Raw genomic sequence first — 27,825 nt, 5'->3', positions numbered from 1 at the left:
ATCATATATATATATATATATATATATATATATATATATATATATATATATATATATATTGTTTAACAATTTCTTTTTGACTCATATCAATTTTGCTGAAAACCTTAAGTTTTTGTCAGCCCAATAGAGTTATCTCAGGCCGAGCTCACGCACACTAGCACACCATTTGTTTTGCTGGGCGGTACAAAATTTAACCTCAATCTCAATGTTTCGTGTACGTACACGCAATACATGCGCACGTAGATAACTCTATAAGATGCCCCTTTACCCCTTTAGCATTACGACTGAGTAAACTCCAGATTTTTAGTTCTTCAATTTATCGCGCTGTAATATGGCACCCTTTCACACCAAGGCATGCATATTTAGAAAGGTAAGGTAAGGCGGGTTTCACAGCCGTCAAAATAGTTATGTTAATTTAATTTAATCTGTCTTTATCGGTGAAAGTTGACGCAAATTTTAGAAGAAAGATAATGAAATTTTAGGTGGATAGGTCGACTAAGAGTCATAGAAGAAGATATAAAGGACGGAAAACTAAGTCAGCGAAGGGCCATTTTAGGAAGTATGTGTGTGTGATCAAGTCTTTTAGCCTTCTAATTTGGCTCTGTGCAAGTACTGAGCGAAACACACAGTAAATGTACAAAGACAACTTATTCCTGCAGCGTCATCAATATGACTCCCGGATGGCCGTTCGCTGACTTAGTTTTCCGTCCTTTATATCTTCTTCCATGACTCTTAGTCGACCTATCCACCTAAAATTTCATTATCTTTCTTCTAAAATTTGCGTCAACTTTCACCGATAAAGACAGATTAAATTAAATTAACATCAGTTCTCGCGTGACCAAAACAATATGGGAATACAAAATAGTTATGCAAAATAGTTAAGCCTAAGGGAGCGTTATTTTATTACGTAATGCAAAAATTGGATTTCTAGACTCCTAACATAAATAACGTAAGACCATTAATTAGTGTAATTACTTTGCTTTTGTTTTTAATTACTTTGATTACCAAAACATTACATTACATTATCAATATTACATTATCAAAAACGATTCGATTTTAATTCCGATTGAGTTGACTGGGTAGTACCACGAGTATGAATATTCAAGTAATTTCAATATGGCGACTTCCCAGTTAGCTCAATCCGAATTCTAAACGGAATCTAATTGGAATCGTATACAAATTTCGTTTCAAACGCAACAACCGGTTGTCGCGGTTGAAACGGAATTTGTGTACGATTCTAATTAGATTCGGTTCAGAATTCGAATTGATTTGACTGGGTTGTATCAGAAGAAGGTGAGGCATTTTCGCTAGTTCTAACTGTTCTGTGTTCTGCGTGCACGTCCGCAAACATCGACCACACACATACTAATACAAAGCGCTACCAAGAGGCAAAAGGTAATTACGAATATTTTTGCATTTTCGTTTCGGTTTTGCAAAAAACAAATGACAAAACTAGCTTTTAAGTATAGTTTGACTATCAAACTTGTAATTGTTGCTGATTTGTACGAAAATTTGATCAAAAAATAATATATATTGTATATATATAACTCGTTCGAACCCCCCACATCCTCAACCCACATCACCAACTGCGTTGCGTAATAAAATAATGCTCTTTTACGCTGTACTACCCAGTCAACTCAATCGGGATTAAATTCGAATTGTCTTAGTATATATAGTATATATCTCGGGTGAGTTTTCAAAAAGCCGTAAGAGCCATCGTGATCTCCGACATTAATATTCGTTTTTCTCCAAATTGTAATAAAATTTTATTCATTCTTAGTTTGGGTCACTTGAAAGACGTGTAGATGAACAATCTTAAGCATTCTTGAAATTGGTTTTCGTATGTGGGTCGGATACCGAGGTAAAAAGGCTTTGTTTACCATTGGCTCTTACGTATTTTTGAAAACTAATCCGAGATATAGTATGTGCCCAAATACGTAAATACGCCTCTCTCGTATACGGTTGTTTATTTCGGCAGAAGTGGAGGCAGTTTGAAACTAACACAAAAGTGTGTGTACACCACCAACTGCGTTACGTAATAAAATAATGCTCTTTTACGCTGGTAAACTGAAAACCCAACCATGGTAGCTGCTACCATATTATAGGGTTAAATTGAGAACACGCACCGACGTATTTTTGCTAAAAACATTCCTCTTTTGGACGGACATTATAACATAAATAACATAAATAACATAAATAACATAAATAACATAAATAACATAAATAACATAAATAACATAAATAACATAAATAACATAAATAACATAAATAACATAAATAACATAAATAACATAAATAACATAAATAACATAAATAACATAAATAACATAAATAACATAAATAACATAAATAACATAAATAACATAAATAACATAAATAACATAAATAACATAAATAACATAAATAACATAAATAACATAAATAACATAAATAACATAAATAACATAAATAACATAAATAATAATAATTATGTATACATCTTTCTAATGTTTCACAATCATATATATATATATATTTGTTTAACAATTTCTTTTTGACTCATATCAATTTTGCTGAAAACCTAAAGTTTTTGTCAGCCCAATAGAGTTATCTCAGGCCGAGCTCACGCACACTAGCACACCATTTGTTTTGCTGGGCGGTACAAAATTTAACCTCAATCTCAATGTTTCGTGTACGTACACGCAATACATGCGCACGTAGATAACTCTATAAGATGCCCCTTTACCCTTTAGCATTACGACTGAGTAAACTCCAGATTTTTTTTAGTTCTTCAATTTATCGCGCTGTAATATGGCACCCTTTCACACCAAGGCATGCATATTTAGAAAGGTACGGTAAGGCGGGTTTCACAGCCGTCAAAATAGTTATGTTAATTTAATTTAATCGGTCTTTATCGGTGAAAGTTGACGCAAATTTTAGAAGAAAGATAATGAAATTTTAGGTGGATAGGTCGACTAAGAGTCATAGAAGAAGATATAAAGGACGGAAAACTAAGTCAGCGAAGGGCCATTTGAGGAAGTATGTGTGTGTGATCAAGTCTTTTAGCCTTCTAATTTGGCTCTGTACAAGTACTGAGCGAAACACACAGTAAATGTACAGAGACAACTTATTCCTGCAGCGTCATCCATATGACTCCCGGATGGCCGTCCGGGAGTAGTATATATCTCGGGTGAGTTTTCAAAAAGCCGTAAGAGCCATCGTGATCTCCGACATTAATATTCGTTTTTCCAAATTGTAATAAAATTTTATTCATTCTTAGTTTGGGTCACTTGAAAGACGTGTAGATGAACAATCTTAAGCATTCTTGAAATTGGTTTTTCGTATGTGGGTCGGATACCGAGGTAAAAAAGGCTTTGTTTACCATTGGCTCTTACGTATTTTTGAAAACTAATCCGAGATATAGTATGTGCCCAAATACGTAAATACGCCTCTCTCGTATACGGTTGTTTATTTCGGCAGAAGTGGAGGCAGTTTGAAACTAACACAAAAGTGTGTGTACACCACCAACTGCGTTACGTAATAAAATAATGCTCTTTTACGCTGGTAAACTGAAAACCCAACCATGGTAGCTGCTACCATATTATAGGGTTAAATTGAGAACACGCACCGACGTATTTTTGCTAAAAACATTCCGTGCTTGGGTTGACTAATTAACGCAGTCAGTTTTACTATGTCGTGAGCGGTATAGTAATTTTAACCCTCCAATACGGAGAAAATGATAATGATTTTGAAATAAACAAATAACAACACTAACTTTTAAGTATAGTTTGACTAAAACTTTGTTGCTGATTTGTTCGAAAATTTGATAAAAAAAATAATAAGTTTTTTTTGCAGCACCTCTTTTGAACGGACATTTCTGTTGCCACCTTTTGGTTCCTTAAATTAGCCATAGATATTTTTACAGCGTAATATACAGGGCATCTACCACCACGCAGCGCCACACTGAAAGCCCGACCATGGTAATTTTAGAAACATTTGCTAAAAATGCTGCTTATTCAATTAACTTTGGCTTTTTGGTAAAAGTAAACGCAAATATGGTAAAATGTTCCATGCTTCCACAAAATTGCATGGTAGCAATTACAAAATCATTATCATTTTCTTCGTATTGGAGGGTTAAAATTACTATACCGCTCACGACATAATTGAACTGACTGGTGGGAGGTTTGAACGAGTTAAGTATTTTTTTTTGAAATTTGTATGGACATTTTAAACGAAGGGGGAGGGGGTAAAAAAATCCAAATTTTAGCGTTACGTAATAAAAAAAAGTGTACCTAAATAAGCAGGCATTCGTTGGTTGGTTTCTAGCCGAGTTCTAACACAGTTTCCATTTTCTTATAGAATTCTAACATAAATGCAGTGACATTCTAGCAGGATTCTTACAGAACCAGCTCTAATATTTCGCTAAAATATTTCGTGCCTGGGCAACGTTATTGCTTCACCGAGTAACAGCATGAAACTTTTTTTAGTTCAACTAAAGTTCAACTTTAGTTATTTATCAACCCACACCAACAACTGCGTTACGTAATAAAGAATGCTCTTTTACGCTGCGTGGTGGTACACTGAAGATTAAAATTACGACCAAAATGCGTCGATGTTACACGTTGGATGGTTAAACCACGTTGTTTTGAAATCGATGTGTCGATTCTACACACCGCTCTGGTTTTGGATCAAAAAGCCATCCATTGTGTAAACTTTTGTAGCGGCAATTGCTCAAATTTACCACCAGGTGCGCGCATCGGAAATCTTGACCTGTCAAAGTGTTAGAAAGTTTTTGCATCGCGTTCTTCAAAGTTTGCCGCCTGCAAACGGCCGTGTTTGGCAATGTTTAGAAAACTGCCAGTTTAATTAAGTAGCTGTCGAAAGTTTTATTAAAAAGTGCATTTTCTTGTCCTGGCTGGCCATATGCACGGCTAGGGATAAATCCCGGTCTGGAAACGCGCAAAATGCCATTGTTCTCCTCAACCGCAATTTTTAGTGCGTGGGGAAGTGACAAAATTCCTATCCTCGGTTTTCCATTTGTAAGGGTTTGGTTTCCCTGGACGGTTGACCACTTTGGCAAGGTGGTGCCCTCGGGGAGAATCACGCACAGTAAAATGCTAGGTTTTTGTTGAAGTTAGTGGTGTTTGTTTTTTAGGTTAGGATGCACAGAGAGTAGCACAAAGAACCAAATGAATCCACGGAAAACGGATTCTGACGGATTGCTACAAGTCGGACGCTGGCAGAAACGACCTACGAAGCGCCAAAAGCAGGACGGTACCGAACGAAACGGGGACTTCCGGGTGTTGCTACAGCGCTTCGACGACGAGATGCTGGATAATTCGGAAATAACCGGATCGGATAACCTAACGATGTGCCCAAATACGTCAATACGCCTCTCTCGTATACGGTTGTTAATTTCGGCAGAAGTGGAGGCAGTTTGAAACTAACACAAAAGTGTGTGTACACCACCAACTGCGTTACGTAATAAAATAATGCTCTTTTACGCTGGTGGCGCTGTGTGGTGGTAGCTGCCCTGTTTATTACACTGTGAAAATATCTATGACTAATCTAAGGAACCAAAGGTGGCAACAGAAATGTCCGTTCAAAGAGGAGCTGCAAAAAACTTATTATTTTTGATCAAATTTTCGAACAAATCAGCAACAATTACAAGTTTGATAATCAAACTATACTTAAAAGTTAGTTTTGTTATTTGTTTTTGCAAAACCGAAACGAAAGTGCCAAAAATATTCGTAATTACCTTTTGCCTCTTGGTGGCGCTTTGTATTAGTATGTGTGTGGTCGATGTTTGCGGATGTGCACGCAGAACACAGAACAGTTAAAACTAGCGAAAATGCCTCACTTTCTTCTGATACAAGTTGCCGCATTCTTTTACTACGTAACGCAGTTGGTGGTGGTCGCCATATTGAAATTACTTGAATATTCATACCCGTGGTACTACCCAGTCAACTCAATCGGAATTAAATTCGAATCGTTTAAGTATTCCGTTTCAAACGCAACAACCGAACTGAATTCCGTTTCAGAATTCAGATTGAGTTGACTGGGCAGTAGGTTCAAGTAGGATTACACACTTTTGTGTAATCATATGGTACGTTCGTTTGAAATGCCGGTGTGGCACTGAGTGCCGCACTCGTCGGTGCCAGTTTTGGTTCAATCGAACGTCATTTGTCAGTGCGCGTGTAACTCGAATGAAACTGAAAAAATATTGAGTGCGGCACTAGAGTTTCAGTTCCAACATGGCGGCGAAACTCGTGCGGAACTAGCGCGAGTTTCTTCAAAGAAACACTTTGACAGCTCTGAGTGCGGCACTCAGTGCCATCAAACGAACGTACCAATAGTTGAACTAAAACAAGTTTAATGCTGTTACTCGGTGAAGCAATAACGTTGCCCAGACACGAAATATTTTAGCAGGGCTGGTTCTGTAAGAATTCTGCTAGAATGTCGCTACATTTCTGTTAGAATTCTATAAGAAAATGGAAACTCCCAGTCACGACTTTCTAGCAGGATTCTAACAGAGTTCTTACAGAGCTGGATATTCTTACAGCATTCTAGCAGAAATGTTCCACCGTTCCAGCAGGATTCTGACAGAACCAGCTCTGCTAGAATTTTTCGTGACTGGGCTGTGTTAGAACTCGGCTAGAAACCAAGGCTGTATATCATAGGTACTCGCGATCTTGCTTTGCATTAGTGTGAGTGCATGACTCCGTGCCACTAAAACCAAAACAATAACAAACGAACAATGGACCGTGCCAGGAAAACCAAAACATAAACAATGTCAGTGTCAGTGGAGTGAGAAAGTCAGAGATAACGATTTTGACAACCGCACTACTACACACTCAATCGCGAGTACCTTAGGTAGAAAGCCATGGCTAGAAACCAACCAACGAATGCCTGCTCATTAAGGTACACTTCTTTTATTACGTAACGCTAAAATTTGTATTTTTTTGACCCCCTTGCCCTTCGTTTAAAATGTCCATACAAATTTCTAAAAAATACTTAACTCGTTCGAACTTCCCACCCCCCTCAACCCACACCACCAACGTCGTTATGTAATAAAAGAATTCTCTTTTACGGTGGTGACTCTGCGTGGTGGTAGCTGCCGTGTTTATTACACTATGAAAATATCTATGGCTAATCTAAAGATTCAAAAGGTGGCAACAGAAATGTCCGTCCAAAAGAGGTGCTGCAAAAACTTATTATTTTTTGATCAAATGTTCGAACAAATCAGCAACAATTACAAGTTTAATAGTCAACTATACTTGAAATTTAGTTTTGTTATTTGTTTTTGCAAAACCGAAACGAAAGTGCCAAACATATTCGTAATTACCTTTTGCCTCTTGGTGGCGCTTTGTATTAGTATGAGTGTGGTCGATGTTTGCGGACGTGCACGCAGAACACAGAACAGTTAGAACTAGCGAAAATGCCTCACTTTCTTCTGATACAAGTTGCCGCATTCTTTTATTACGTAACGCAGTTGTTGGTGTGGGTTGAGGGGGTGGGGAGTTCGAACGAGTTAAGTGTTTTTTGAAATGTGTATGGACATTTTAAACGAAGCGCGAGGGGTCAAAATCCAAATTTTAGCGTTACGTAATAAAAGAAGTGTACCTAAATGAGCAGGCATTCGTTGGTTGGTTTCCAGCCGAGTTCTAACACAGTTTCCATTTTCTTATAGAATTCTAACAGAAATGTAGCGACATTCTGGCAGGATTCTTACAAAACCAGCTCTGCTAAAATATTTCGTGCCTGCACTCAAAATCAGAATAACCCTTAAAAGGGTACTTTTTATCCTTTTTTTCAAGTTTACCCGTCTTCACCCTTTTGAAATGGTACGAGGGCGAAACCCTTCAAAAGGGTACTGGCCCAGTACCCTTTAAAAAGGATACTGCCCAGTCAAATCAATCCGAATTCTGAAACGGAATCTAATTAGAATCGTATACAAATTCCGTTTTGTATACGATTCTAATTAGATTCCGTTTCAGAATTCGGATTGATTTGACTGGGTGGCCATGGAGCGGCGCGCTCACTAGCGACATCTATGAGTCAATTTTGTTTTGTTGAAACAGTGCCATCTATTGTAATTTTTCATAATTTCTTTAAGCATTAAACTTTATTAGGAAAATGTTTTTTATTGTTTTAAATTAATATTTACAGTTCAAAATAAAATGTAATCCTTAGTAAATCACATGCTTTGAGTATTGCGCTGTTCGGTTTAAACCGAGGGGCGTGACAATGGCCTTAATAAATTAATTTTGGCATTTAATATATTAAGGAATTAAATTCCTCTTGCCATTTGACATTTTACAGAACCACACCTGCTTTATTGAAAACGTTGGTTTGCTTTGTGTCTCTTTCGCGCTCGACTGTCAAGTTTGTTTTGATTTAATTTTGTGATGCAGCAAGCTGCAACGCGGATACTGTTTTTCGCCGATATTACAGGAAAAGTTTATGGAGCAGCACCGGAAAAGGACAAACTGCCGGAGAGCATCGGAACATCCAACGCCATCGAATTCCACCGCAAGTGGAAACTTGTTCATCTCAGCTGGACAGATTGTTCCGCTAAGCATCGTTCTCGCATGGTGAGTTTCAATATTCTTTTCAAATTTTTCAAGTTAAATAGGCAATTCTTGTTTCAACTATCAGTTGTTTAAAAAACGATCATCTTTCGAACCAGTTGTTTTTTCTGTGATTAAAGACATTATTTTGTCCCCCTCCAGGTTTTAATTGGTTCGTCGCACCGCTGCTGGAAGTGTTGCATTCCTCTTGAAGGACTGCTTCCTCCAAACGGGATGTTGTTGCTGTGGGTGCCGCGGCCGTTCAACATGCGTCGGGACAATGTCGATGGGTGATCGATGTTCCGCTGGTCAAAGGCTGGTGCTAGGAGTACTGCTCGTCGGGAAATCAGTTGAAATTTGTGCTTGAGCTTAAGCTTCTTCTTGGTTACGTGCTGAACGCGTTCAAATACCGCAAGCCGCAGGTGCAGCAGTACCAGTTCCGTTCGCTCAGCGCGACTCAGTTCTTCCAAGCATCGACTCTGCCTGGTATAATTTGCTTAACCTGAACAGTTTTCATTTGGATCGCGATTTTAATGTAAAACTTATAAAGACGTTTACTAAAAAGGATTGTGAGGTGCGATTCGTAGATGCTTGTGCCGGGGAATTGTGCTTTTATTCATCATGCGCAAAGTCAAGTTGTGAAATAACATAAATATAAATAAAAAATCTATTCTAGCATGATAGCGAAAACATCACTTAAACAAAAATTTTGTATATTTATTATTATTTTTTCATTAAGCATATTTTAAAAATAAAGGGCAAGTACTTGTACTTCGACTGACATCATATTAACAAATCAAACTTCCGTCCGATACCGAATGTGGGGTGACCTGTTAAGTTTCAGTAGAAGCGGTTTGCTCCTTGCCGAAGCTCAATTCCATAAGCAGCATCTAGGATGATGTCCAAGTTCTTCGACGAAATCGCGAAGAAAAATCAGAGAGAACGTTGCCAGCGAGGACGTGCTGAGCACCTGAGCCGGCGCCGGTTCGGTATTGATGAGATCGTGACTGGGCTGTGTTAGAACTCGGCTAGAAACCAACCAACGAATGCCTGCTCATTAAGGTACACTTCTTTTATTACGTAACGTTAAAATTGGTATTTTTTGACCCCCTTGCCCTTCGTTTAAAATGTCCATACAAATTTCTAAAAAACGGACGTGCACGCAGAACACAGAACAGTTAGAACTAGCGAAAATGCCTCACTTTCTTTTGATACAAGTTGCCGCATTCTTTTATTACGTAACGCAGTTGTTGGTGTGGGTTGAGGGGGTGGAGTTCGAACGAGTTAAGTGTTTTTTGAAATGTGTATGGACATTTTAAACGAAGCGCGAGGGGTCAAAAATCCAAATTTTAGCGTTACGTAATAAAAGAAGTGTACCTAAATGAGCAGGCATTCGTTGGTTGGTTTCCAGCCGAGTTCTAACACAGTTTCCATTTTCTTATAGAATTCTAACATAAATGTAGCGACATTCTGGCAGGATTCTTACAAAACCAGCTCTGCTAAAATATTTCGTGCCTGCACTCAAAATCAGAATAACCCTTAAAAGGGTACTTTTATCCTTTTTCAAGTTTACCCGTCTTCACCCTTTTGAAATGGTACGAGGGCGAAACCCTTCAAAGGGTACTGGCCCAGTACCCTTTAAAAGGATACTGCCCAGTCAAATCAATCCGAATTCTGAAACGGAATCTAATTAGAATCGTATACAAATTCCGTTCTGTATACGATTCTAATTAGATTCCGTTTCAGAATTCGGATTGATTTGACTGGGCCATGGAGCGGCGCGCTCACTAGCGACATCTATGAGTCAATTTTGTTTTGTTGAAACAGTGCCATCTATTGTAATTTTTCATAATTTCTTTAAGCATTAAATTTTATTAGGAAAATGTTTTTTATTGTTTTAAATTAATATTTACAGTTCAAAATAAAATGTAATCCTTAATAAATCACATGCTTTGAGTATTGCGCTGTTCGGTTTAAACCGAGGGGCGTGACAATGGCCTTAATAAATTAATTTTGGCATTTAATATATTAAGGAATTAAATTCCTCTTGCCATTTGACATTTTACAGAACCACACCTGCTTTATTGAAAACGTTGGTTTGCTTTGTGTCTCTTTCGCGCTCGACTGTCAAGTTTGTTTTGATTTAATTTTGTGATGCAGCAAGCTGCAACGCGGATACTGTTTTTCGCCGATATTACAGGAAAAGTTTATGGAGCAGCACCGGAAAAGGACAAACTGCCGGAGAGCATCGGAACATCCAACGCCATCGAATTCCACCGCAAGTGGAAACTTGTTCATCTCAGCTGGACAGATTGTTCCGCTAAGCATCGTTCTCGCATGGTGAGTTTCAATATTCTTTTCAAACTTTTCAAGTTAAATAGGCAATTCTTGTTTCAACTATCAGTTGTTTAAAAAACGATCATCTTTCGAACCAGTTGTTTTTTCTGTGATTAAAGACATTATTTTGTTCCCCCCCTCCAGGTTTTAATTGGTTCGTCGCACCGCTGCTGGAAGTGTTGCATTCCTCTTGAAGGACTGCTTCCTCCAAACGGGATGTTGTTGCTGTGGGTGCCGCGGCCGTTCAACATGCGTCGGGACAATGTCGATGGGTGATCGATGTTCCGCTGGTCAAAGGCTGGTGCTAGGAGTACTGCTCGTCGGGAAATCAGTTGAAATTTGTGCTTGAGCTTAAGCTTCTTCTTGGTTACGTGCTGAACGCGTTCAAATACCGCAAGCCGCAGGTGCAGCAGTACCAGTTCCGTTCGCTCAGCGCGACTCAGTTCTTCCAAGCATCGACTCTGCCTGGTATAATTTGCTTAACCTGAACAGTTTTCATTTGGATCGCAATTTTAATGTAAAACTTATAAAGACGTTTACTAAAAAGGATTGTGAGGTGCGATTCGTAGATGCTTGTGCCGGGGAATTGTGCTTTTATTCATCATGCGCAAAGTCAAGTTGTGAAATAACATAAATATAAATAAAAAATCTATTCTAGCATGATAGCGAGAACATCACTTAAACAAAAATTTTGTATATTTATTATTATTTTTTCATTAAGCATATTTTTAAAATAAAGGGCAAGTACTTGTACTTCGACTGACATCATATTAACAAATCAAACTTCCGTCCGATACCGAATGTGGGGTGACCTGTTAAGTTTCAGTAGAAGCGGTTTGCTCCTTGCCGAAGCTCAATTCCATAAGCAGCTTCTAGGATGATGTCCAAGTTCTTCGACGCAATCGCGAAGAAAAATCAGAGGAGAACGTTGCCAGCGAGGACGTGCTGAGCACCTGAGCCGGCGCCGGTTCGGTATTGATGAGATAATTGTTGCTGATTTGTTCGAACATTTGATCAAAAAAGTTTTTTTGCGGCACCTCTTTTTGACGAACATTTCTGTTGCCACCTTTTGGTTCCTTGGATTAGCCATGGGTATTTTCATAGTGTAATAGTGAGTTATCTAAGCCCGAGCTCACGCACACTAGCACTCCATTTGTTTTGCTGGCGGGTACAAAATTTAACCTCAATGTTTTTCGTGTACGTTCACGCATTACATGCGCACGTAGATAACTCTATGAAAAGGGCAGCTACCACCACGCAGCGCCACCAGCGTAAAAGAGCATTTTTTATTATGTAACGCTGTTGGTGGTGTAGGTTGAGGGGGTGGGAGGTTCGAACGAGTTAAGTATTTTTTTTTTTGAAATTTGTATGGACATTTTAAACGAAGAGGGAGGGGGTCAAAAAATCCAAATTTTAGCGTTACGTAATAAAAGAAGTGTACCTAAATGAGCAGGCATTCGTTGGTTGGTTTCTAGCCGAGTTCTAACACAGTATCCATTTTCTTATAGATACATAAATGTACCCAAGTAACCATCCAGCACTAAAAGAAATCACAAATGAGCTGCTAAACAGCATTCACCAGCAAATCAGTCATAAAACAGCTAAGGTGATAGCAAATTAGCTTTAAAACAACTGCTCTGGTAATAGCCGGAATAGTGTTGATTTGATGCTGCTACTAGCAACACTGCAACACAATATTTCATCAAACTGGCAACACGATTTTGTTCCGTGTAAGAGCGAAAGAGAGAGCACCAACAAACAAAACCAAAAATATTGCTTACTCTCTCATACTTTAAACCAAAACAAATCGTGCGGGAGAAAAATGCAGTCAGCATCATGTTGGTAAGTTTAATTTTATTAATTTTAGATTCATAACGTTAACCCACCGGAGGTCACGTACGTGTACTTTGTACACAGTTTGTAAGGGCAGTTGTAAGAAAGACGAAAACACGCGACTTCCCGAAGGTTAAAAGAACTCCTAGCTTTCTCCTACTACCGTTACAGTGACCTCCAGCAGCTGACTTACGGATACGGAGGAATTGTGGCAAATTTCGTGAAACCAGGAATATCCGGCTTCGGGGCATTTCCCAGTTGTCCAGGATAGTAATGATTGAAGGGAACATCCCGAGGAACGGCGAGATGCGGTGGTTCGGTGCGGTGAAAAAGTGAAATTCAACGGTTTAGGCAATTATGGCACAGTTATTTGGTTATGGAGGCTGTTAAATGATTGTATTTAGATTATAATAAATTATCCAGAATCAACAGAAAAATGTCTTTTAAAATACACAGAGAAAATTCGACTGGTTTATGTCCATATTAAGTAGGGTCCGTGCATTTTACTGAGCGACAACACTGTTTATGTAGCTCTAAAAACCATCCTGGGAATCCATACCTCATATAGCCGTGAGGACACGGGCTCCAGATTCATCGAACATCAACAGCATCATCAGCAACAACAGCATCATATCGACAGCACCGCGAGCAAATAATTCAACTTCCCCTCTCAATCAGCTGAGTCGGCAAAGTAGTAAACAACGCAAAAATAGAACTGAGTGAAGCAGAGGAGAGAGAAAGAAAGGGACAACAACATTTTTGCCTCTCCATTTTTTTTTTTTGAAATTTTGCAGGGGTGGAACAACAACAGTAGGGGCTCAGCTGTAAAACAGAAATATAAAGTCCAAAACCAGCTGCAAATCTGCTGTAAAAGCGCATTTGGTGCAGATTTCAAAACATTTTAGCTTTTTCCCGCAGCTATAAATGCGCTGTTAGTGCTGAACAGTGACTTCATTTTGTGCTGGATGGTTACTTGGGTAGTTACATTCTAGCAGGATTCTTACAGAACCAGCTCTGCTATAATATTTCGTGCCTGGGCAACGTTATTGCTTCACCGAGTAACAGCATTAAACTTTTTTTAGTTCAACTAAAGTTCAACTTTAGTTATTTATCAACCCACACCAACAACTGCGTTACGTAACAAAAGAATGCTCTTTTACGCTGCGTGGTGGTACCCAGTCAAATCAATCCGAATTCTGAAACGGAATCTAATTAGAATCGTATACATATTCCGTTTCAAACGCAACAACCGGTTCGAACACGGAAATTCGGATTGAGTTAACTGGGTATAGCAGCCTCGTTTATTACACTGTGAAAATATCCAGGATTACTACACAAAAGTGTAATCCTACTTGAACCTACTGCCCAGTCCACTCAATCGGAATTCTGAAACGACCACGCACATACTAATACAAAGCGCCACAAAGAGGCAAAAGGTAATTACGAATATTTTTGGCACTTTCTTTTCGGTTTTGCAAAAACAAATAAAAAAACTAACTTGAAAGTATGGTCTGATTCAATTTTCGTTGCTGATTTGTTCGAACATCAATATGGCGACTTGTATCAGAAGAAAGTGAGGCATATTCGCTAGTTTTAACTGTTCTGCGTGCACATCCGCAAACATCGACCACACACATACTAATACAAAGCGCCACCAAGAGGCAAAAGGTATTTACGAATATTTTGGCACTTTCGTTTCGGTTTTGCAAAACAATTAACAACACTAACTTTTAAGTATAGTTTGACTCAAACTTTGTTGCTGATTTGTTTGAAAATTTGATCAAAAAATAATAAGTTTTTTGCAGCACCTCTTTTGAACGGACATTTCTGTTGCCACCTTTTGGTTCCTTAAATTAGCCATAGATATTTTCACAGCGTAATAAACAGGGCATCTACCACCACGCAGCGCCACACTGAAAGCCCGACCATGGTAATTTAAAAAAAAAACATTTGCTAAAAATGCTGCTTATTAAATTAACTGTGGCTTTTTGGTAAAAGTAAACGCAAATATGGCAAAATGTTCCATGCTGCCACAAAATTGCATAGTAGCAATTACAAAATCAATATCATTTTCTTCGTATTGGAGGGTTAAAATTACTATACCGCTCACGACATAGTAAAACTGACTGCGTTAATTAGTCAATCCAAGCACAGAATGTTTTTAGCAAAAATACGTCGGTGCGTGTTCTCAATTTAACCCTTTAATATGGTAGCAACTACCATGGTTGGGTTTTCAGTTTACCAGCGTAAAAGAGCATTATTTTATTACGTAACGCAGTTGGTGGTGTACACACACTTTGCGTTAGTTTCAAACTGCCTCCACTTCTGCCGAAATAAACAACCGTATACGAGAGAGGCGTATTTACGTATTTGGGCACATACTATATCTCGGATTGGTTTTCAAAAATACGTAAGAGCCAATGGTAAAAAAAGCCTTTTTTGCCTCGGTATCCGACCCACTTACGAAAAACCAATTTCAAAAATGCTTAAGATTGTTCATCTACACGTCCTTCAAGTGACCCAAACTAAAAATGAATGAAATTTTATTACAATTTGGAGAAAAACGAATATTAATGTCGGAGATCATGATGGCTCTTACGGCTTTTTGAAAACTCACCCGAGATATATAATATATATACTAAGACAATTCGAATTTAATTCCGATTGAGTTGACTGGGTGGTACAGCGTAAAAGAGCATTATTTTATTACGTAACGCAGTTGGAGATGTGGGTTGAGGGTGTGGGGGGGTTCGAACGAGTTATATATATATATACGATATGTATTATTTTTTAATAAAATTTTCGTTAAAATCATCAACAATTTCAAGTTTGATAGTCAAACTATACATAAAAGCTAGTTTTGTCATTTGTTTTTGCAAAACCGAAACGAAAATGCTAAAAATATTCGTAATTACCTTTGCCTCTTGGTAGCGCTTTGTATTAGTATGTGTGTGGTCGATGTTTGCGGAGGTGCACGCAGAACACAGAACAGTTACAACTAGCGAAAATGCCTCACTTTCTTCTGATACAAGTCTCCATATTGATGTTCGAATAAATCAGCAACGAAAATTGAATCAGACTATACTTTAAAGTTAGTTTTTTTTAATTTGTTTTTGCAATACCGAAAAGAAAGTGCCAAAAATATTCATAATTACCTTTTGCCTCTTTGTGGCGCTTTGTATTAGTATGTGTGTGGTCGATGTTTGCGGACGTGCACGCAAAACACAGAGCGTTAGAACTAGCGAAAATGCCTCACTTTCTTCTGATGCAAGTCGCCATATTGAAATTACTTGAAAATTTATACCCGTCAACTCAATCGGAATTAAAATCGAATCGTTTGAGTATTCCGTTTCAAACGCAACAACCGAACTGAATTCCGTTTTAGAATCCGATTGAGTAACGTAACGCAGTTGGTGGTGTGGGTTGAGGAGGTGGGAGGCAAAAAAGGCTTTGTTTACCATTGGCTCTTACGTATTTTTGAAAACTAATCCGAGATATAGTATGTGCCCAAATACGTCAATACGCCTCTCTCGTATACGGTTGTTAATTTCGGCGGAAGTGGAGGCAGTTTGAAACTAACACAAAAGTGTGTGTACACCACCAACTGCGTTACGTAATAAAATAATGCTCTTTTACGCTGGTGGCGCTGCGTGGTGGTAGCTGCCCTGTTTATTACACTGTGAAAATATCTATGGCTAATCTAAGGAAACAAAAGGTGGCAACAGAAATGTCCGTTCAAAAGAGGTGCTGCAAAAAAAAAAACGTATTATTTTTTGATCAAATTTTCGAACAAATCAGCAACAATTACAAGTTTAATAATCAAACTATACTTAAAAGTTAGTTTTGTTATTTGTTTTTGCAAAACCGAAACGAAAGTGCCAAACATATTCGTAATTACCTTTTGCCTCTTGGTGGCGCTTTGTATTAATATGTGTGTGTCGATGTTTGCGGATGTGCACGCAGAACACAGAACAGTTAAAACTAGCGTAAATGCCTCACTTTCTTCTGATACAAGTTGCCGCATGCTTTTATTACGTAACGCAGTTGGTGGTGGTCGCCATATTGAAATTACTTGAATATTCATACCCGTGGTACTACCCAGTCAACTCAATCGGAATTAAATTCGAATCGTTTAAGTATTCCGTTTCAAACGCAACAACCGAACTGAATTCCGTTTCAGAATTCCGATTGAGTTGACTGGGCAGTAGGTTCAAGTAGGATTACACACTTTTGTGTAATCATATGGTACGTTCGTTTGAAATGCCGGTGTGGCACTGAGTGCCGCACTCGTTGGTGCCAGTTTTGGTTCAATCGAACGTCATTTGTCAGTGCGCGTGGAACTCGAATGAAACTGAAAAAATATTGAGTGCGGCACTAGAGTTTCAGTTCCAACATGGCGGCGAAACTCGTGCGGAACTAGCGCGAGTTTCTTCAAAGAAACACTTTGACAGCTCTGAGTGCGGCACTCAGTGTGAAACTAGCCATCAAACGAACGTACCAATATTTGAACTAAAAAAAGTTTAATGCTGTTACTCGGTGAAGCAATAACGTTGCCCAGGCACGAAATATTTTAGCAGGGCTGGTTCTGTAAGAATTCTGCTAGAATGTCGCTACATTTCTGTTAGAATTCTATAAGAAAATGGAAACTCCCAGTCACGACTTTCTAGCAGGATTCTAACAGAGTTCTTACAGAGCTGGATATTCTTACAGCATTCTAGCAGAAATGTTCCACCGTTCTAGCAGGATTCTGACAGAACCAGCTCTGCTAGAATATTTCGTGACTGGGCTGTGTTAGAACTCGGCTAGAAACCAACCAACGAATGCCTGCTCATTAAGGTACACTTCTTTTATTACGTAACGCTAAAATTAGTATTTTTTGACCCCCTTGCCCTTCGTTTAAAATGTCCATACAAATTTCTAAAAAATACTTAACTCGTTCGAACTTCCCACCCCCTCAACCCACACCACCAACGTCGTTATGTAATAAAAGAAAAAATACTTAACTCGTTCGAACTTCCCACCTCAACCCACACCACCAACGTCGTTATGTAATAAAAGAATTATCTTTTACGGTGGTGGCGCTGCGTGGTGGTAGCTGCCGTGTTTATTACACTATGAAAATATCTATGGCTAATCTAAAGATTCAAAAGGTGGCAACAGAAATGTCCGTCCAAAAGAGGTGCTGCAAAAACTTATTATTTTTGATCAAATGTTCGAACAAATCAGCAACAATTACAAGTTTAATAGTCAACTATACTTGAAAGTTAGTTTTGTTATTTGTTTTTGCAAAACCGAAACGAAAGTGCCAAACATATTCGTAATTACCTTTGCCTCTTGGTGGCGCTTTGTATTAGTATGAGTGTGGTCTATGTTTGCGGACGTGCACGCAGAACACAGAACAGTTAGAACTAGCAAAAATGCCTCACTTTCTTCTGATACAAGTTGCCGCATTCTTTTATTACGTAACGCAGTTGTTGGTGTGGGTTGAAGGGTGGGGAATTCGAACGAGTTAAGTGTTTTTTGAAATGTGTATGGACATTTTAAACGAAGCGCGAGGGGTCAAAAATCCAAATTTTAGCGTTACGTAATAAAAGAAGTGTACCTAAATGAGCAGGCATTCGTTGGTTGGTTTCCAGCCGAGTTCTAACACAGTTTCCATTTTCTTATAGAATTCTAACAGAAATGTAGCGACATTCTGGCAGGATTCTTACAAAACCAGCTCTGTTAAAATATTTTGTGCCTGCACTCAAAATCAGAACAACCCTTAAAAGGGTACTTTTTATCCTTTTTTTCAAGTTTACCCGTCTTCACCCTTTTGAAAGGGTACGAGGGCGAAACCCTTCAAAAGGGTACTGGCCCAGTACCCTTTAAAAGGATACTGGCCATGGAGCGGCGCGCTCACTAGCGACATCTATGAGTCAATTTTGTTTTGTTAAAACAGTGCTGCCATCTATTGTATTTTTTCATAATTTCTTTAAGCATTACATTTTATTAGGAAAATGTTTTGACAAAGAACTTTGTCCTAAGGTTTCTATACGGGGTGTCAATCCAAAATTTTCGCGAAGCGAAAACGTTACGTAACGAATTCCCTCTCGGCAAATTTCCCTCTTTTGGTGCACGCTGGTTGGTTGAACAAACGTTTCCCAATCAGTCAATATAGAGACGTGAGATTGATGTATCTAAAATCACCCCCACTCTACCTCATAATTTTCGGATCGCCGACGCGGCAAAAAGCGAATAAGGAGATGTAGGAGAATGGGTGCAAAAAGGCGGGGCATACGTCCCCGATCTAAATTAACAAAACTCGGCTCGGTCGGTCCCGAAAATTCAGTCTGTTGCTGGCCGTCGACGAGAACACATCAGGAGCAGATGGCCTGGTGGCCCGTTTGCAGACGGCCTGGAGGCCCGGGAGCAGATAGCCTGGAGGCATGGACACGCCAAGACATGCCAGCCGGCATGAGCGGGAATTGATAATTGGAATTGGCCACCACTTGAGTGACCGGAGTCCCCGGCGGGTGTTCCGATGGGGGACTTTTCCCGAACCATAAGAGTTGGGGCAATATGGGTATCAATCTTTAGGGTTTTTGATACTGGATATGAAATTGGACATTTCGGCAGTAGTGGCCACAATCCGGAGTGGCCGGAGGCCCCGCGGATGTTCCGATGGGGGGACATTTGCGGAACCATTAGAGTTGGGGCAATATGGGTATCAAACTTTAGGGTTTTTGATACTGGATATGAAATTTGACATTTCGGCAGTAGTGGCCACAATCCGGAGTGGCCGGAGGCCCCGCGGATGTTCCGATGGGGGGACATTTGCCGAACCATAAGAGTTGGGGCAATATGGGTATCAAACTTTAGGGTTTTTGATACTGGATATCAAATTGGACATTTCGGCAGTAGTGGCCACAATCCGGAGTGGCCGGAGGCCCCGCGGATGTTCCGATGGGGGGACATTTGCCGAACCATAAGAGTTGGGGCATGTTCCGATGGGGGGACATTTGCGGAACCATAAGAGTTGGGGTAATATGGGTATCAAACTTTAGGGTTTTTGATACTGGATATGAAATTTGACATTTCGGCAGCATTGGCTACAATCCGGAGTGGCCGGAGGCCCCGCGGATGTTCCGATGGGGGGACATCTGCTGAACCATAAGAGTTGGGGCAATATGGCTATCAAACTGTAGGGTTTTTGATACTGCACATGAAATTTGACATTTCGGCAGTAGTGGCCACAATCCGGAGTGGCCGGAGGCCCCGGGGATTTTCCGATGGGGGGACATTTGCCGAACCATAAGAGTTGGTACAATATGGGTATCAAACTGTATGGATTTTGATACTGGACATGAAATTTGATATTTCAGCAGTAGTGGCCACAATCCGGAGTGGCCGGACGCCCCGGGATGTTCCGATGGGGGACATTTGCCGAACCATAAGAGTTGGGGAAAAATGACTGTTAAACTTCTGAAATCTGTTTCTGGAAATTTAGAATAACTATTTCGTAATCAATTAGAGCCCTGAATAGGGCAGTTCAGCTCCACTTGCAATTTTCATCCACTTAGTTCGATAGGACGTTGATATTATGCGTTAAAACTTTACAAATCAAACAGCCTGTTTCAGAGCCACGAAATATACCACAAAAGAGTAAGGGAATCATGGGGAAATTTGGATCGGACGTTCTAATCGAAAATTTCAACAATCATCTAGCAAAGTTCTTTGTCATACTGGTCATGTGTAACATAACCAATTAATATTTACAGTTCAAAATAAAATGTAATCCTTAGTAAACCACATGCTTTGAGTATTGCGCTGTTCGGTTTAAACCGAGGGGCGTGACAATGGCCTTAATAAATTAATTTTGGCATTTAATATATTAAGGAATTAAATTCCTCTTGCCATTTGACATTTTACAGAACCACACCTGCTTTATTGAAAACGTTGGTTTGCTTTGTGTCTCTTTCGCGCTCGACTGTCAAGTTTGTTTTGATTTAATTTTGTGATGCAGCAAGCTGCAACGCGGATACTGTTTTTCGCCGATATTACAGGAAAAGTTTATGGAGCAGCACCGGAAAAGGACAAACTGCCGGAGAGCATCGGAACATCCAACGCCATCGAATTCCACCGCAAGTGGAAACTTGTTCATCTCAGCTGGACAGATTGTTCCGCTAAGCATCGTTCTCGCATGGTGAGTTTCAATATTCTTTTCAAACTTTTCAAGTTAAATAGGCAATTCTTGTTTCAACTATCAGTTTTTAAAAAACGATCATCTTTCGAACCAGTTGTTTTTCTGTGATTAAAGACATTATTTTGTTCCCCCTAAAGACGTTTACTAAAAAGGATTGTGAGGTGCGATTCGTAGATGCTTGTGCCGGGGAATTGTGCTTTTATTAATCATGCGCAAAGTCAAGTTGTGAAATAAAATAAATATAAATAAAAAATCTATTCTACCATGATAGCGAGAACATCACTTAAACAATAATTTTGTATATTTATTATTATTTTGACGTGCACGCAAAACACATAGCGTTAGATTTAGCATCGACTCTGCCTGGTATAATTTGCTTAACCTGAACAGTTTTCATTTGAATCGCGATTTTAATATAAAACTTATAAAGACGTTTACTAAAAAGGATTGTGAGGTGCGATTCGTAGATGCTTGTGCCGAGAAATTGTGCTTTTATTCATCATGCGCAAAGTCAAGATGTGAAATAAAATAAATATAAATAAAAAATCTATTCTAACATGATAGCGAGAACATCACTTAAACAATAATTTTGTATATTTATTATTATTTTTTCATTAAGCATATTTTTTAAATAAAGGGCAAGTACTTGTACTTCGACTGACACCATATTAACAAATCAAACTTCCGTCCGATACCGAATGTGGGGTGACCTGTTAAGTTTCAGTAGAAGCGGTTTGCTCCTTGCCGAAGCTCAATTCCATAAGCAGCTTCTAGGATGATGTCCAAGTTCTTCGACGCAATCGCGAAGAAAAATCAGAGAGAGAACGTTGCCAGCGAGGACGTGCCGAGCACCTGAGCCGGCGCCGGTTCGGTATTGATGAGATAATTGTTGCTGATTTGTTCGAACATTTGATCAAAAAAGTTTTTTTGCGGCACCTCTTTTTGACGAACATTTCTGTTGCCACCTTTTGGTTCCTTGGATTAGCCATGGATATCTTCATAGTGTAATATTGAGTTATCTAAGCCCGAGCTCACGGACACTAGCACTCCATTTGTTTTGCTGGCGGGTACAAAATTTAACCTCAATGTTTTTCGTGTACGTTCACGCAATACATGCGCACGTAGATAACTCTATGAACAGGGCAGCTACCACCACGCAGCGCCACCAGCGTAAAAGAGCATCTTTTATTACGTAACGCTGTTGGTGGTGTAGGTTGAGGGGGTGGGAGGTTCGAACGAGTTAAGTATTTTTTTTTAAATTTATATGGACATTTTAAACGAAGGGGGAGGGGGTCAAATATCCAAATTTTAGCGTTACGTAATAAAAGAAGTGTACCTAAATGAGCAGGCACTCGTTGGTTGGTTTCTAGCCGAGTTCTAACACAGTTTCCATTTTCTTATAGATACATAAATGTAGTGACATTCTAGCAGGATTCTTACAGAACCAGCTCTGCTAAAATATTTCGTGCCTGGGCAACGTTATTGCTTCACCGAGTAACAGCATTAAACTTTTTTTAGTTCAACTAAAGTTCAACTTTAGTTATTTATCAACCCACACCAACAACTGCGTTACGTAATAAAAGAATGCTCTTTTACGCTGCGTGGTGGTACCCAGTCAAATCAATCCGAATCCTGAAACGGAATCTAATTAGAATCGTATTCGGATTGATTTGACTGGGTATAGCTGCCTCGTTTATTACACTGTGAAAATATCCAAGATTACTACACAAAAGTGTGTAATCTACTTGAACCTACTGCCCAGTCCACTCAATCCAAAAATGCTAAAAATATTCGTAATTACCTTTTGCCTTTTGGTGGCGCTTTGTATTAGTATGTGTGTGGTCGATGTTTGCGGATGTGCACGCAGAACACAGAACAGTTAAAACTAGCGAAAATGCCTCACTTTCTTCTGATACAAGTCGCCTTATTGATGTTCGAACAAATCAGCAACGAAAATTGAATCAGACTAAACTTTAAAGTTAGTTTTTTTATTTGTTTTTGCAATACCGAAAAGAAAGTGCCAAAATATTCGTAATTACCTTTTGCCTCTTTGTGGCGCTTTGTATTAGTATGTGTGTGGTCGATGTTTGCGGACGTGCACGCAAAACACAGAGCGTTAGAACTAGCGAAAATTCCTCACTTTCTTCATATGCGAGTCGCCATATTGAAATTACTTGAACATTCATACCCGTGGTACTACCCAGTCAACTCAATCAGAATTAAAATCGAATCGTTTAAGTATTCCGTTTCAAACGCAACAACCGAACTGAATTCCGTTTTAGAATCCGATTGAGTAACGTAACGCAGTTGGTGGTGTGGGTTGAGGAGGTGGGAGGCAAAAAAGGCTTTGTTTACCATTGGCTCTTACGTATTTTTGAAAACGAATCCGAGATATAGTATGTGCCCAAATACGTCAATACGCATCTCTCGTATACGGTTGTAACATTCGGCAGAAGTGGAGGCAGTTTGAAACTAACACAAAGTGTGTGTACACCACCAACTGCGTTACGTAATAAAATAATGCTCTTTTACGCTGGTGGCGCTGCGTGGTGGTAGCTGCCCTGTTTATTACACTTTGAAAATATCTATGGCTAATCTAAGGAACCAAAAGGTGGCAACAGAAATGTCCGTTCAAAAGAGGTGCTGCTAAAAAACGTATTATTTTTTGATCAAATTTTCGAACAAATCAGCAACAATTACAAGTTTGATAATCAAACTATACTTAAAAGTTAGTTTTGTTATTTGTTTTTGCAAAACCGAAACGAAAGTGCCAAAAATATTCGTAATTACCTTTTGCCTCTTGGTGGCGCTTTGTATTAGTATGTGTGTGGTCGATGTTTGCGGATGTGCACGCAGAACACAGAACAGTTAAAACTAGCGAAAATGCCTCACTTTCTTCTGATACAAGTTGCCGCATTCTTGTATTACGTAACGCAGTTGGTGGTGGTCGCCATATTGAAATTACTTGAATATTCATACCCGTGGTACTACCCAGTCAACTCAATCGGAATTAAATTCGAATCGTTTAAGTATTCCGTTTCAAACGCAACAACCGAACTGAATTCCGTTTCAGAATTCCGATTGAGTTGACTGGGCAGTAGGTTCAAGTAGGATTACACACTTTTGTGTAATCATATGGTACGTTCGTTTGAAATGCCGGTGTGGCACTGAGTGCCGCACTCGTCGGTGCCAGTTTTGGTTCAATCAAACGTCATTTGTCAGTGCGCGTGGAACTCGAATGAAACTGAAAAAAATATTGAGTGCGGCACTAGAGTTTCAGTTCCAACATGGCGGCGAAACTCGTGCGGAACTAGCGCGAGTTTCTTCAAAGAAACACTTTGACAGCTCTGAGTGCGGCACTCAGTGTTAAACTAGCCATCAAACGAACGTACCAATATTTGAACTAAAAAACGTTTAATGCTGTTACTCGGTGAAGCAATAACGTTGCCCAGGCACGAAATATTTTAGCAGGGCTGGTTCTGTAAGAATTCTGCTAGAATGTCGCTACATTTATGTTAGAATTCTGTAAGAAAATGGAAACTCCCAGTCACGACTTTCTAGCAGGATTCTAACAGAGTTCTTACAGAGCTGGATATTCTTACAGCATTCTAGCAGAAATGTTCCACCGTTCTAGCAGGATTCTGACAGAACCAGCTCTGCTAGAATAATTCGTGACTGGGCTGTGTTAGAACTCGGCTAGAAACCAACCAACGAATGCCTGCTCATTAAGGTATTGCGCGTATTCCCGAAAAAGACACGCGGCATACCAGCCTCAAAACGACGCGCCGCACTTTCGGTTAATGCGAGCTGTCAAATCCCATACTGTGCGTTTTGTTTTTTTTAATCTTCTTCTTCGGATTGCATGGCACTGTTGCCGGGAATGTTTTTTATTGTACCAAAAGTGCAGAAAATCGCTGGAAACAGTGTCTGCGGCACAGTCTGAAATGCCGCGCGGCGTGTACCTTCGAGAGAAACGGACAATACACTTATTTTATTACGTAACGCTAAAATTGGTATTTTTTGACCCCCTTGCCCTTCGTTTAAAATGTCCATACAAATTCTAAAAAATACTTAACTCGTTCGAACTAAAAAACCCCCTCAACCCACACCACCAACGTCGTTATGTAATAAAAGAAAAAAAAATACTTAACTCGTTTGAACTTCCCACCCCCTCAACCCACACCACCAACGTCGTTATGTAATAAAAGAATTATCTTTTACGGTGGTGGCGCTGCGTGGTGGTAGATGCCCTGTTTATTACACTATGAAAATATCTATGGCTAATCTAAAGATTCAAAAGGTGGCAACAGAAATGTCCGTCCAAAAGAGGTGCTGCAAAAAACTTATTATTTTCTGATCAAATGTTCAAACAAATCAGCAACAATTACAAGTTTAATAGTCAACTATACTTGAAAGTTAGTTTTGTTATTTGTTTTTGCAAAACCGAAACGAAAGTGCCAAACATATTCGTAATTACCTTTTGCCTCTTGGTGGCGCTTTGTATTAGTATGAGTGTGGTCGATGTTTGCGGACGTGCACGCAGAACACAGAACAATTAGAACTAGCGAAAATGCCTCACTTTCTTCTGATGCAAGTTGCCGCATTCTTTTATTACGTAACGCAGTTGTTGGTGTGGGTTGAGGGGTGGGGAGTTCGAACGAGTTAAGTTTTTTGAAATGTGTATGGACATTTTAAACGAAGCGCGAGGGTCAAACATCAAAATTTTAGCGTTACGTAATAAAAGAAGTGTACCTAAATGAGCAGGCATTCGTTGGTTGGTTTCCAGCCGAGTTCTAACACAGTTTCCATTTTCTTATAGAATTCTAACAGAAATGTAGCGACATTCTGGCAGGATTCTTACAAAACCAGCTCTGCTAAAATATTTCGTGCCTGCACTCAAAATCAGAATAACCCTTAAAAGGGTACTTTTATCCTTTTTCAAGTTTACCTGTCTTCACCCTTTTGAAAGGGTACGAGGGCGAAACCCTTCAAAGGGTACTGGCCCAGTACCCTTTAAAAGGATACTGCCCAGTCAAATCAATCCGAATTCTGAAACGGAATCTAATTAGAATCGTATACAAATTCCGTTTCAAACGCAACAACCGGTTCGAACACTGAACCGGTTGTTGCGTTTGAAACGGAATTTGTATACGATTCTAATTAGATTCCGTTTTAGAATTCAGATTGATTTGACTGGGTGGCCATGGAGCGGCGCGCTCACTAGCGACATCTATGAGTCAATTTTGTTTTGTTGAAACAGTGCTGCCATCTATTGTAATTTTTCATAATTTCTTTATGCATTAAATTTTATTAGGAAAATGTTTTTTATTGTTTTAAATTAATATTTACAGTTCAAAATAAAATGTAATCCTTAGTAAATCACATGCTTTGAGTATTGCGCTGTTCGGTTTAAACCGAGGGGCGTGAAAATGGCCTTAATAAATTAATTATGGCATTTAATATATTATGGAATTAAATTCCTCTTGCCATTTGACATTTTACAGAACCACACCTGCTTTATTGAAAACGTCTCTTTCGCGCTCGACTGTCAAGTTTGTTTTGATTTAATTTTGTGATGCAGCAAGCTGCAACGCGGATACTGTTTTTTCACCGATATTACAGGAAAAGTTTATGGAGCAGCACCGGAAAAGGACAAACTGCTGGAGAGCATCGGAACATCCAACGCCATCGAATTCCACCGCAAGTGGTAAATAATCTGGTAAATTTGAGTGTCTGGCGCAGGCGGACGTTTGTCGTGCAGTTCAGACACACTTGGCACACTTATTCTAGCCATGTTTTGCGTAACGCCAGACGATTCTGGCGAAAATCGGGCAAAATTTCAACCAGCTGTCTGGCAACAAAATCAACCGGTTCAATCGGTTGAACCGTGCCCGACCGGTTTGTGTCATATTCGCCAGAAATCATGGCAGAATTCTGGGGCAAATCTGGGGGAAATTCAGCCAGATGGCTGGCGCAAGCCCCCAGACGAACGCCAGAAATGCGTCCGCCATATCCGACCGGGATGGCTAATCCAAGGAACCAAAAGGTGGCAACAGAAATGTTCGTCAAAAAGAGGTGCCGCAAAAAAACTTGTTTGATCAAATGTTCGAACAAATCCACAACAATTACAAGTTTAACAGTCAACTATACTTGAAAGTTAGTTTTGTTATTTGTTTTTGCAAAACCGAAACGAAATTATGCCGCGTGTCTTTTTCGGGAATACGCGCAATACCTTAATGAGCAGGCATTCGTTGGTTGGTTTCTAGCCGAGTTCTAACACAGCCCAGTCACGAAATATTCTAGCAGAGCTGGTTCTGTCAGAATCCTGCTAGAACGGTGGAACATTTCTGCTAGAATGCTGTAAGAATATCCAGCTCTGTAAGAACTCTGTTAGAATCCTGCTAGAACGTCGTGACTGGGAGTTTCCATTTTCTTATAGAATTCTAACAGAAATGTAGCGACATTCTAGCAGGATTCTTACAGAACCAGCTCTGCTAAAATATTTCGTGCCTGCACTCAAAATCAGAACAACCCTTAAAAGGGTACTTTTTATCCTTTTTTCAAGTTTACCCGTCTTCACCCTTTTGAAAGGGTACGAGGGCGAAACCCTTCAAAAGGGTACTGGCCCAGTACCCTTTAAAAGGATACCCAGTCAAATCAACCAGAATTCTGAAACGGAATCTAATTAGAATCGTATACAAATTTCGTTTCAAACGCAACAACCGGTTCGAACACGGAACCGGTTGTTGCGTTTGAAACGGAATTTGTATACGATTCTAATTAGATTCCGTTTCAGAATTCGGGTTGAGTTAACTGGGTACTGGCCATGGAGCGGCGCGCTCACTAGCGACATCTATGAGTCAATTTTGTTTTGTTGAAACAGTGCTGCCATCTATTGTAATTTTTCATAATTTCTCTAAG

General features: G+C 39.5%; 2 protein-coding genes and 1 long non-coding RNA gene across 3 annotated transcripts; all 3 read left to right on the top strand.

Moving 5' to 3' along the window:
* Positions 1 to 8,387: 8,387 nt before the first annotated feature.
* LOC119766199 lies at positions 8,388 to 9,227 on the top strand. The gene is made up of 2 exons (XM_038250632.1): positions 8,388 to 8,573; positions 8,712 to 9,227. The coding sequence occupies exons 1-2, from the start codon at positions 8,388 to 8,390 to the stop codon at positions 8,841 to 8,843; spliced, it is 318 nt and encodes a 105-aa protein (XP_038106560.1). The 3' UTR covers positions 8,844 to 9,227.
* Positions 9,228 to 10,703: 1,476 nt separating this feature from the next.
* On the top strand, positions 10,704 to 11,546 carry LOC119766198. The gene is made up of 2 exons (XM_038250631.1): positions 10,704 to 10,889; positions 11,031 to 11,546. The coding sequence occupies exons 1-2, from the start codon at positions 10,704 to 10,706 to the stop codon at positions 11,160 to 11,162; spliced, it is 318 nt and encodes a 105-aa protein (XP_038106559.1). The 3' UTR covers positions 11,163 to 11,546.
* A 763-nt stretch (positions 11,547 to 12,309) lies between these two features.
* On the top strand, positions 12,310 to 13,156 carry LOC119767851. Its single transcript, XR_005277747.1, has 2 exons — positions 12,310 to 12,728; positions 12,891 to 13,156. It is a non-coding gene; the product is annotated as an uncharacterized LOC119767851 (long non-coding RNA).
* Positions 13,157 to 27,825: the final 14,669 nt, after the last annotated feature.

The sequence above is a fragment of the Culex quinquefasciatus genome, chromosome 2 (assembly GCF_015732765.1).
Source record: "Culex quinquefasciatus strain JHB chromosome 2, VPISU_Cqui_1.0_pri_paternal, whole genome shotgun sequence".
NCBI classification, from domain to species: domain Eukaryota; kingdom Metazoa; phylum Arthropoda; class Insecta; order Diptera; family Culicidae; genus Culex; species Culex quinquefasciatus.
The sequence above is the reverse complement of the archived record's forward strand: the minus strand, read 5'-3'. Positions and strand labels throughout refer to the sequence as shown.